Source organism: Poecile atricapillus, chromosome 3, assembly GCF_030490865.1.
Source record: "Poecile atricapillus isolate bPoeAtr1 chromosome 3, bPoeAtr1.hap1, whole genome shotgun sequence".
Lineage (NCBI taxonomy): Eukaryota > Metazoa > Chordata > Aves > Passeriformes > Paridae > Poecile > Poecile atricapillus.
In genome coordinates this window covers 34,488,264-34,501,254 of record NC_081251.1, presented here as the reverse complement: position 1 = coordinate 34,501,254, position 12,991 = coordinate 34,488,264, and the positions used below count along the sequence as shown (strand labels likewise).

The 12,991-nt window shown below is 36.2% G+C and overlaps 1 protein-coding gene across 1 annotated transcript in view; it reads left to right on the top strand.

Moving 5' to 3' along the window:
• UBE3D (ubiquitin protein ligase E3D) overlaps positions 1-12,991 on the top strand; it is an 85,065-nt gene that overhangs the window by 43,655 nt on the left and 28,419 nt on the right. Inside the window, exon 9 of the mRNA XM_058836844.1 lies at positions 9,302-9,440. Coding sequence (XP_058692827.1) covers positions 9,302-9,440 — 139 coding nt within the window. The remainder of the gene's footprint in view (positions 1-9,301; positions 9,441-12,991) is intronic.

Below are 12,991 nucleotides of genomic sequence, written 5' to 3'. Positions count from 1 at the left end.
CATTCAAAGCTATCTGTTCATTCTGAGTTGTATAGGCATATTTAGAAAAACTGCATTGTAGAGTCATAGTAGTACTGTTGCTACTGCCATCCTTCACTATGGTGAATTATCAGCAGTGATCTGGCTGCAGGAATCTGATCTTTATTGTTTTCAGAAAGATTAATTCTTTCCACCTGGGATGCAGTAAGGCATAAAAAAAAAAAAAAGCAGCTTAAAAACTTAACATGACCATGAAGGTGAAGAATCTTATTCTAAAGCATTGGCCATGAAGTTTTTATGAGTAGTTTGCTTCTCCTTTTAGTGGGACCACATTGCTTTGCTGCTGAGAAGTCAGCAATTGCATTGTACTTTGGAGCTGCACCAGCAATTCTGCATAGTGTGGATGTTGAAGAGCAGTCACAGCAGACTTTAGGCAATGCTCAGCAAGAGCTAAACTCCTGTGCTTTTCTTGGTTTTGTAGAAAACTAAATTAACGTGGATTCTATTCTTGCACCCAGGTAGGCAAAAATTATGTAGGAATTTTTAAAAAGTAGTTGAAAAATATATATATTGTGACAGAATTCATTGTCTGCCATGTTTTCTTCCTAATATATCTAGATATGTTTGGTATCAAAAGCCCAGCAGGAGCCTTTTCTCCATGAGCTTGTATCCCTCAGTCAGATGCTCTAAAAAGAACTTCACTGTAACTGACGAACATTTGCAGCAGTTTTCTGCTTTTACAGGTTTTGTTTTTGTAGAAAGCTGTTGATCTTGTAGATGAATGAAGAAAGAATGCCTCTATCCATAGACAGTTGTTGCTCTGGGTTGTCTCTGTGGATAGATCTGCTGCTGCTATACTTTTATGGACTATGATTTTGCTGGTAGAGCATATTCTGGGACATACCTGTCAGGTTTGGGATTTTATATCCAAGGCCGGTTCCCACGAAAATCATGTTTTCATTCTTTGGTGAGTCTATTTCTGCTTACCTGGTGCTGAAACTAAATAAAGATGATAATGTCTTATTTGTACTCACAGACCATCTGTGCATAGTTTGAGTACTGTTGAGAATTTTAAATTTAGTACATTTGCAAGTGTTTGTGGTCCCACGTATCTAGGTGTCCCATTGAACATAAGTCTGCTTGAGACATTTTTGCTTGATTTAGGTTTTCATACATTCATTTTAGATCCTATGAATCTTTAAATTACAGGTTTCAGAATAGATGAACACCTGCTAATCCTTCTGTGATGTTTAAGCTTTATTTCAGTGATTCTTGCAACTGAAATTCTGTTTTGTCTTCAACAGAGACTGTACAGTTGGTGCTGTTTTGCAATGGAATGAAAATATTTTATGTGTGATAAGAGTTTGCAGCTTAAAATTAATGCTTTTGAAATTGCATAGCAGCCAGATGGAGAAGGGAAGGCAATATAAAAAAGCACTTGGTGAACACCCAAAAATCTTTAGTCTGCAGAAGTATGTTGAGCATTACTTTGAAATTACATACTCCAAGGCAAAGTTACTCCTGCCCAGGATTAAAATGTCAAGATTTATTGCCATGCAAAAAGTTTCAGTATGTTGAGTTAGCTTTTTGTGCTTCAGAGGAATAATCTACTTGTAGACAAGCTTGTCTGTCTTGGAACAGTATACTAACACAGTTGTTCGGTTTTCTGCTTTTGTCCTTTACCCTTAGAGAAAAAAATGAATTGTATTCTGTGGACTATTCAGAGGCTTTGTTCTGCAAATAGCATTTCTAAAAAAATATCCTAAAACCAGTGTAGTTACCTTTAAGTTAATATAGGGCATGTGAGTCTTCAAAAAATGTTGGTTGGTGTGAAGCAAAAGAAAAATAATTGGGCTTTGCTTTACAGAAATAGGCATCTTTACTTCTCTTTCTGACTTCCCTTAAATAGTTTACAGTGATCAAAGCATGTCAAGAAGTTATAAAATAATTTAAAATGCATTAATAAAATTTATGTCATTCATATTCATGTGTAGTTGTTTAATGCAAACAAAATTATTTAATCCACTGGCTTTTAATGCACCTTTTAGCATGAATTATTTAATCTATGCTATGTATTGGAGTTATAAATGAGAAAAGTGCATGTGGAGTATGGATTTTAAATCATAAAAGCATTCATCAGAGCAAATAGCATAATTTTAATTAAAAGGCGCTTTGAAATATTACAAGACCAGTTGATACCTCTTATGTCAGCCCGTCTGAAAAATATTATGGCACTGGTACTCTGGTGAGGTTAAATCTGAATTTTCATTATAAGGCTTTCTTATTAGTATTAAATAACTTGCCCTTTTCAAATGGTGACACATTGAAAGTTCAAGAAGGACTTACATTTTGCAGGATAGGGTATTTAAAACCCGGTGAATTGTTTTTACAGTGATTTTTAGCTAACTTCTTTTTGACTGGACTCTGGAATTGCATATTTTTTCCAATCAAAGTACTCATTACTCAGAAAAAAAGCCAGAAGACTATTAATAATGATCATGTCCTTCTATATGCCATTATTATAGCAATTTATAAAAATATGTATCATTGTATGTTAATATGATTGTTGTATATATAAGTAATATAATTATATATACTACATTAAAGTACATGTACTATATGCTATATATATGATGCATTTTAGTGTAAGGATTCTATATGAATAATTTTATAATGAGAATGCTTTGCAAACGATAGTATTTGAGACCATGTGAAAATACAGAAATTCTGTTAAATGAAATCTTGTCTCTGTAGCAATACACTGAAAAAGAAAATATTTAAAACTTCAAGATGGAGCTTCTGTATTGACTACTCTAGTCCATTGCAAAGAATACAGAGGCATGCTCTGTACTTTCTTACTTCCCTAAGTATTTTACTCGCTCATTTCCTTGCAGGGACGCCAGTGGGTTAAATTGCTGTTCTTATGTTGTTTGTTTCTTACGAGAGATTTAATACCTATTGGTTTGGGGTACCATGCAGCTAGTAAAGATCCCAGGGAAAATTTGCTCAACACCCACATTTGACACTCCCAGCTGCTCAGGATGAATAATGAATGGTAGAATATGACCACAGATGTTTGTTTCAGGGCAGAAGCAGTGGTTCTACAAAGCAAATTTTTTCCCAAAGGAATATACTTAGACTGCGAAAGTACTCCACTTCTGGTTGTCCATGTTATTTAAATTTTGGTAAGAGTTCAGTAGCTAATGAGCAGGCATTCATTTTAATGTAGTTTTTAGATCACTGAAAGGATAATTAAAAGTATAAATAACTTAGGCTTCTGGTACATTAAGTATATAGACACATCATCAACCATAATTAAGAATTGTTTTTAGATTAAATCATTTTTACAAATAGTTATTTAATTTAGCAGGTTTGTCCTTTGGTTCAGTAAAGTCATCTGTCATTTCTCTCAGAGCTGTAGCTTGTGGAAAGGGCAGCTTTAACAACATTCAGTGAACCCAGAGATTCAGGGCTGAGCTTCTGTCAGCTTTTATATTGGATTCTTCGGCACAGGCTTGATTCATCAAAGCAGTGAAGCTACAGTTAACATCTCCTTCAAGAGTTTCACAGCATTTGGAGCCCTAAATGCAGAGCACATTTACCTAGATCATAACTAATAAAATCTAGTTAGTACATTGCCTCAGTAGCACTGGGCAAAACACTGAGTAAGAGCTTTTTCATTTTCCAGTTTTGACCTGTGTAGACTACCCTCGGTTAGTGTATTTATAGAAGTAGCCTGCTAAATCGGAGGTGATGATGGGGATGTGCTGGAAAGGAAAAAAAGGCGTATCTGTTCCTCTTCAAAAGCAGAATTACTTTATCTGTTGCTGAGACAGCTCGGTTGCATTTAAAAGTGAATCTCATGCACGATGAAGTGTGATTACTGATAAATGCCTTTAGCACTGATGGAAGAGGCGTCTTTTGAAATAAATGCAATCCAGTCAGAAGTCTGGTCCAATTTTTCAAAATCTTGTGAGAATCTTCATCAGTTTTTCTCGGGTTTGAAATAAAGTTTTCTTTTGCTTCACTGATGTGCCATGTATATTGCATTTTTCCATGAAGGCTTATGATGTTGTGGGTGGGTTCCATGACCTGATGGATGCCTGTGTTAGTTTTCTAGTTTTTATATCAAGCAATTATGAAATTAATGTATCTCATTATTTTGGTGTCTTAAAACTTGCTTTTAAGGACACAGTTTTGAAATATTATTCGAACTTATATGGACAGTTCATTGGAATCAATTCCATAGTGAACAGTGGACAAATACCATTCCCTGATGCATGGTGATTCAAATGTAAAACATTATCTAAAAACATTGTGATCAGTTATTTCTGCTAGAGAAGTTACTGCCTCAAATGTAATCTTATCTGAGTAGTTTTCAAGTTTTGCTCCTCTCTGCTTTGAATTTCAGAGAGCATTCACTGATTTATTTTTATTTTTTAAAGAAATCGAAATTTTCTAGGATTTCACATTATTATCAACTAAAACACTTTGAAAATATCACTTCATTTTTAAAAACATTTTATACATATGGCTATGGGAACTTTACTTTCCCAGCTGTATTTCTTTGACTGATTATGGGAATGCGACAATCATATCATGTTCTCAATTTCTTCTTCAAATGACCAGTTCCTTAGAGAAAGCATTGAAAAGGACAAGGGAGAAGATAGTCTCAGCTTGGCATCTTTATTTCTTACTTGTTTGGAATGCTCTGTTCTGACAGTTTAGCACATAGCACATAGTTGTTTCACGCCAGCATCTAGCCAAGTATCACCCCCCTTGAGTAGTTTTACTTCTTCACTTTCTGTACTACTTCAGTTCAGTTCTGAATTGTATGCCAGAAATATATTAAAGTTTTATTAGCATCCATCATATGTGGTTCTGTCCTTCTCAGAATGAAAGTTTTGTGAAGGGTCTAATTATATCTTTCAATCTTATGTCCGTTCATTGTGTTTTCATGGGTGAGACTAATAGATATCTCTTTGAACAGATGGAGTTCTGAGTTTGAGGTTTCACTCTGATCTGGAGAGGCTGCATCTCAAGTTTGATTAACTTTGGGGAAACCTCTGACTGTTGTTGTTACTGGGGATCAATTCCATTATCACCAATCCTTCTTCCTGCCTCAAAATTTAAGTTTTCTTTTTCCAGTTGTCCTGAACCCACAACACAGAGTGCACTTAAGTAAAAGTACCAAATCTCTCAGTTTGTTTCACTCATTAGGGAGTATGACAGGCTCTGAAGAATATGTTTACTTTGCTTATAGTAGTTGATTTTGCTAGATAAGAACTCCATATTATTAAATTCATGCTCATATTCTCCCAGGTAAACACCTAAATTTGATTAGCTGGTATATATGTTACTGTGTTCCATTAGCAGCTTTTCTCTGTGAAGTAACTAATGTGCATTTTTTCTCAATACTCTCCTGAAAATCAGGAAAACATGAAACTTCCCCAAACCTAATTTATTTGAGATTTTTCTTAGGAAAATTTGGTTGAAATAAGCTAAAAGGATTAATACAAGTTCTGGAGAAGAGTGGGATAAAGAAAAGAGAGAAAATGCAAAGAATGGAGTGACAGACAAAATGCTTAGAATTATTTGTGTTTTCCTGTTGGTTAGATCACTGACAGACAAAACTGGATGATGATGGTGATCTACAGAGGTGGATTTAACATCCTGGGGAAAAAAATCACTCTGGCATGTCCTTTTCTTGACTCAGAGCATGGTCTGAGTTTGAACCATTTTCCCAAGTATGTTATACTACATCTTTCTCTTTTAAAACCTGGTTTCTAAACCATGTTTTAAAACCATGACTCATGTTTCCCCCAAATACTGGCAAGGCCAATAGGTAGTGGTACAGTTTTACTTGTCACAAAATTCGTCCAAAGTAGATGCAGTGTTGCACTCCACAATGACTTAGGGAATTTGTTTAGAATTTATGAATTTTGTTTGATACTGAGGATCATAATTTTTTGTGTCAGACTGTGAAGTCCAGAATCTCAAGGCTTCTTTGTGGTGTAGAAAAGTTGAATATTTGCTGAAGGAAGAACAGCATTATTTCTGTTGTCAGCTCATTTTCCTCAAGCTTATGTCTTATCTCCCCCTTATTCCTTTCAGCCAGCACAGCAAGCTGTGCTGTGACGTCTGGGAATTGTGCTGGGAGCTGGTCGGCTGGGTTGTCCTCTATGGATGCTCACTCTCCTGAGGAGCTTTATCAGCCAATCTACCTCTTCCAGTAAACAGAAAGCAGTGTCCTCTCCTGTACTGGAAGTGAGAGAACTCTCCTTATATAGAAAGACCATGAAACTAAGGTGAAAAACTATGGATTCTTTGTGGTTTGTTTTCCTTTTTTTTTTATACATAGATGCTTTTCTCTTTCCTCTACAATAAAGATTATGGAAAAATTCTTCTAAAAGCAAGCAGGATAAAGAAGAACAGAGAGAAATGGTCTAATAAACCAGTGACTTTCCTCAGCCATTTGTGTGAAATGCTGTGAAAGGGCAAGTCACAAGGACTAAATCCTAATGTGTTCCTAGAGCACTCAGTGCTGGGATATATGTGTTTTGTTTGTAATAATGGAATATACTGGAATAATTTCAGGAAAGACTAATAACTGAGCAATTAATAAACAAGAATTACAGTATAATTAGGCTAAATGTCTTTATGCAAACCTTCTTTCTCTCAGATAAACCAACAGCCACAAAAGGAAAATCCGCTGTTCAGTGTCAGGGCTGTAGTAGTTGGACTTTAAAATGAGGAGGCATCTCCCAAAAATCCTTATATCAAAACACAAGAATAGAATCAGGGTACTGATGTAAGTTGTGATGTTTTGAATATTGCTGGAAAGTTTCTTTGAAGAGAGGGTGTTGATCTGTGGAAACACCTTCCCAAGACCCAGAACCTTAGCATACCACCTCCAGTCTACAAACTGTAGCTGTGTTTGAAGGTGCCTGCACAGTGCTTTGTTTAGACTTGCTGATTTCTGAAAAAAAGAGCTCCTATTTTGCTAGCTTCACCTAAATTTTCCTGCATCACCATATTGTAGAAAATGTAGAGAAAAGAATGAGTAAGGAGCATATAAAGGTAAGTTTCTAATTATGTGGGGAAATGAAGTTACCAAGTGATAAGGAAATGTAAAACTCCATTCTGGATTACAGTTAACAAGACTCCTTGGTTACTGATTACTTAGTGCTGATCATCTAGCTTTAAGTGCTCCTCCTGGAACATTTATAGTGCTCCTCCTGGAACATTTATAGAACCATAGAATGGTTTGGTTTGGAGGGATCCTTAAGGATCATCTATTTCCAATCCCCCTGCTGTGGGGAGGGACACCTTCCATAAGAGCAGGTTGCTCAGAGCCCTATCCAGCCTGGAACTCTGAACCAGTCAGGGCTGCCTTTTCTGGGCTTGGCCATTTGTGTAGTCTATAGTGTTATAAAAGAATCCTGTTTCCATTCGACATAGACATAGTATTTCTGATTTAACCGGAGCTTTGCACCTTCCAATAAAGAAAATATTCCAGAGTCTTTTCTAAACATCTCACCTTCCTGTTCCAGTGATCAGTTGGGATTTTTTGTAGTAGCTTTAACAACTTTTCCAGATCCATGTGGCACAGTTTAAGTGTCCAATGAGATAATACATATTATAAAGGTTAATATGTGGGAGGTTTTGGCCTCTGTCCTTTGGTATGGTATCAGACACATTGAAAATCTTAAGTGATGCACTGCCATTAGAAGAGCCAGGGGGTGTCTTCCTCCTTCTCCCTACCATGTAAAGTTTAGACCTTCTTTTGTGAAGATGACTAATTCTGGTGAGGTTTGGGAAAACAAATGATGTATTTGGGAATCTAGATGTGATATGATTCTCTTTGTCTTTTATTGTAGGGACAAAAAAGAAAAAGAGAGAAGACACTTCTTTTTTTAGGGAGATGAAAGCCCCTCTGACATTCTGTGCATTATGGTATTGCTTCTATGTATCAAAGCAGAGCTGGATTCTTATATGTGCATAGATAAATTAGGAAGGAGAAAAAAATGTAAATAGTAGAAAAGACAAAAGCAAAGAGATGAAATTCAAGTGGCCAATTTCAGACAAAGGAGATAAGAAAGTGAAAGTATACCCACTCTGAAGAAAGATGTGTAAATTATGCTAAGTAGGACATATAGAAGAACTAAGAAGATGCTGTGTACAAAAACTGTATCTGGAAGCCTATATGTAAGAAGCAAGACTTTACAGAGAATCATTGGTTTTGGGTGACCTGAGAGAACGAGATCCATCCAGGATGTTGCAGATATTATGAAGAGAGTATTTGCTCAGTTTTCACTGTGCTGAATGCTGGGGTCCCAAGTGTCTAAAAAAACTGCAGCTTTTTTTAGAAAGTACATTAAAATAAGCTGACATGTTCACAGGCAGTGGTTCACTCAGAGGAGCTGGAGGAATTTAAAAATGAAAGCCGATACTAAGGTTGTTTATTGAAATTTTGAAGTCTTGGACAGGGAAAGATAGCAAGCATTGTCTTCCAAAGTGATGTACTCAGGTCTACTGAGAATAAACGGCATTCATCTTACCCAGGAGTATCTGGTATTACCTACCCAGACAAAGTTATTAAAGTAACTGGATCACTGATCAGTCTGTCAGTTTGTGTATTATGGAAGAAATAAGCCTGAACTATAAGAAGCAGAATGATCTTGTGTTTTGAGTAAGTCTTGTTGAACTAATCTTGTTCTTTAGCGTATGATAGTGGGAACAGTTTATGGGAATATGCTTCTGGAATGTTGTTTTTATGAGTAACTCTAGAAATCAAAACTCTTTTAATACATCCAAAGAGAAAAAAACCTGTATAAAGTGAACTGGGATTGAGATTTGCTTGGTATAGATTGTTAGTAAGTTCCCAGTGAGCATCATGAACATCAGTTTTTCTTTTCAGAATTGAATGGAATCTGTCTTTCTAGAAAAAAAATAAAAATTTGGGGCATTATGTACTGCTAAGAATACTCTCTGTGTAAAATCATATAATGGAAAATTACCAGTGACAGATTTTGTTCAGAAGTAATGAAACTTTAAATTAGAAGCATGAGTAAATTTTTCTAAAATATGCTAAGTTTTCCATTCACATTATGTATCTTTTTGAAACATATTGGTGGTATGGCAAGGCACTTTATCTAAATACACTGTGTTTTTCTGGTAAAACACACTGATCTATGACTTTCACAGGGAAAACATGAATGGAATTTTTTATCACAGTAATATGACATATTTTAATACGTGATTGAAACTTATGGTTCAGATATATTTTAAGAAAATTAAGAAGTTTTTTTTAACTCTATAGGCTTGCTGATGCATGGGAAAATGATATGGGAGTTCATCCTTTAAAGTTTCCATCAGAAACATGTTTGGAATTACTGTTGGTACTGGGTTTGAGTACTGCATCTCTGCCACCTTCACTTCGATACATGAACTGTTTTCAGGTAAGGAACAGCTTCTGTTTCAGTATAAACATGTTACTTTTGGAAAAGAGAGATCCCTGGGGGCCTTGCAGAGGATTTTTGTTCTGTAGTTGCATGACTTTCCATTATATTAAAATGTAGACCAAGGTGGAAAATGCCACTGGATTTTTAAACAGTTCATTACAGGTTAAAGTGATGAAATTTAAAGAAATTTCATCAAACTTAGGCTGCAGTTGCTAGAATCATTATAAAAAATCTTGTGAGTTTAAAAAAAAATTCTTAGCAAAAAAATAAAGGTTTTCAATGGTGAAAACATTCTCCTGTGTGTTACCTTTGAAGTTCTCAGAAATCACAGAAATTTTCCAAAGGAAACATTGTTGCAGGCATGTTTAATTGTGATTTTTATTTCTTTTGTAATGTGGTTGGAGAGTATGATTTTTACAAATGCAATAGAGACAACTGAATTCATGATGATATGACATAGCAAGTCAGCCTTTTTATGATGCTTCTGTCTTCTCCTGTAGTTACACACTCTGTTGGTTGACTATTGATGCAAATCTAAAGAAACCAGCTGTTGAACAGGAAGTGTACTGAGTCTATTTTTGTTCTGGCAGCTATAAAAGAATCATCATCTTAGTGGGACTGAGTGTCCTTGACAGTTTCTAACATGAAATCAGGTAGCTTCTATTTGTCCGTATTTCCTGTTTGTACTTATGGCACATCTGATTAGTGTTCCTGAGTTATGTTTACTGAAAAATAGTCTTTCTGTAGATTTTGAAGAGAAAAAAAATGGTTGTAAAAAAAAAAAATCAAGTAATTGACTTTAATAGAGTTGCACTGATGTACAGCTGCTGAAAATCCCTGTTTTAGGAAGTGGGTACCTGCATTGTTTCTTGCTTTGCATCTTGTGTGCTTGGAAACAGGGAATCTGTATATGGCGATCATTAGGATACAGCAGCCGCCACTGATCACTTCAATGTTATTTTAATACCCAAGGTCAGAATTATTACTGGGTTGTACATTCAGAGGCCATAAAATTGAAGAATCTCTTGGATGCCAATAGATTGCAATAATTATAAATTTCAAGGATTGGCCAGCAGTAGTAATCCATGCAGTTGAGCAGTCCGTGTTTCCTATTAAGAAGCGAAAATTGTGTTTGTCTAATAGAAGAGGATGTATTCCTTCTCTCTTACATTACTAGTAATCTGTAGTAAAGTCCTCCCTGCTTTACCCATGACAGGTTAAACAGGGGTCTCTTCCTGTATGCCAAGGCTGTATGTTCTGTATTGTTTCTGGGCATACTCAGTCCCACACTGTGTATTCAGGATTCCCTTTGATTTGTGTATGGGGTAGAAGTAGGAAGTGATAGATGTCTGTCAACTGTTGTTTTTACCTCGGAGTACACAAAGCACCAGGTTTTCCTTTTTTTCCTTGGCTGACTCTGCACGATTGTGCTCAGTTGCTCCTGGGTAATTTTAGCTTTGTGAGGCTGCCTCTGTAAAGAAATCATTGCCCTAGAGGCACATGGTGCAGGTCCTGGAAGTATAGGGTTATGTCAGCCATGGGTTGGGACATCCCCACGCATCCCCTGGAGACCCTCTGACCATGGCCCTTCAACCCCAGATTTCTGTGGAAAAGATGAAAGCAAACAGTACTTTGCTAAGCTCATTTACTGAGCACTGCCTGCACAGATCGTGGTTTTCTTGCCTGTGTGCCAAAATTGGCGATGTGACAATGTCCTGTCTTTCACAGCAACACACTTTGCAGTTTTTGAAAAGCCCAAGTTCAGAAACCTGCTCTGCTAAGATAATGTTCTATTTTGCCAAGTGGAAGGAAAGAAAAATGGCTTTTTTGATAAAATTATGTGACTCCAACTGTCACTCTTCTTGGCAAACAGTCAATATCACCAAGTCCTTGTCCTAGAGGACAAACATTGACCAGTGAATTATTGTTTTATTTATTTCTGTCCTTATAAACATTGTTTGGATCTCAGTGAATCCATGAAGCAGAAACAAAGTTTGCCCAAGCTTTTCCCTGATGCTTTATAATGGTCTGCCTGCCTTATAGTTTGTTGTTTTTTTTGTTTTTGTTTTTTTGTGGGTTTTTGTTTGTTGTTGTTTTTTGTTTTTTTTTTTTTTTTCTTCTTCATGTTTAGCGAATAATAGAATTACAGATCCTAGTTTTTCTGTGTTTTTCTTGGAAAAAGTTGGCAAGATCTGAAGAGAGCTTGAATAGTGATACTAAATTGTGCTATTGCCTGGGCATAAGATTACACTGCATCCAAAATAGTGAAGATTGTGAGCCAAAAAGGAAATAGTAAAAAGGCCCTAATTGAAAACTGGTATTTCATATATCTTAATGGAGTAATGGCAAAATGACAAAATTAGTTATGCTTTATTTTTTGGTAGACCTTAATCTGGCAGTTGTCTAGAAAAATTTAAATAATTTTAATTCTATGTTAAAATAAAACTTGTATTTGAACTGCAAATAATTGCAGAGTTCCCTGTTACCTACACAGTGGAACAGTGGCAGTCTTGTTCAATAGGGGCCAGGCTCTTGCAATTGAATGCTGGAGAAATTAGAAGGAAAAAAACAACCCCAGAAAGTTCCAGAGTTTTCTCCCTTCATATATATGTGTTTCCACTGCTGGACATGTGGTTAAATGGACCATTTCTTTCTACTGGTGCTTTCCTTTATATTTTCATACAGTATTTGGAAATGTATCTAACAGGCAGCTCTAATGTAGAGATCTAAAAGTTACAGTTTAACTCCTGATACCCTAACCAGGATGGCCTTCAAAAATCCAATTTTTTAAAATTAGGTAACCAAAAATTAATTCATTGACAGCCATGTTTTTTGAGAATGTATTTACCCTCTCTCACAATTATATTATATTACTGGCAGTGTTGACAAGCCAAAATTTTAGTTGGTATGCATCTGCATTGGGTGATGCTTAGGCTGTAGAAAGCACACAAAAGAAATCTGCTTAGTTGCTAATAATCTGTAATAAACTCTGTTCTGCCTTGTGCTCTAGAAGTACTCTCTGGGAGTACCTTAGCAGACTCAGTATCAGTGCTGAGACATAAATTACATTTTATTTTCCATTTGTGTGCTACTGCTTAGTAACATAATATTTGAAATCACTTTTCATTCTGTTTTGACCCCGTAAAGATCTTTCAGTGTGATTTATGTTGCTAGAGGAGCCTGGAAGAGAAGAGCAGCAGCAGACTGTGCTACGTAGCTCTGCTGAGTTTAAGGTGTTCACTACAGCCAGCTTAAAAGTTCCCCAGGCTGTTGAGCCTAGATACTAGGTTGTCTTTTGCTCGTCTCTCATTTCACCTGAACAATTGTAGTGATATTTTTTTTTTGGTGGACTATAGAGAGTTAAATCTTAGGAAGCTTGAGCCTGTAAACTCTGAAAAACCAAAGTGGATAGACCAATTCTTGCTGGTTGATGGCGGCTCCCGGGTTTACAGGAGAACACGATTTTTCAGCCCTGACTTGTACTTTCCCAGGCTTGTAATCCCTCACCCATACTAAGGATGTCTCAGATCAAGGTAATAGGATTGACT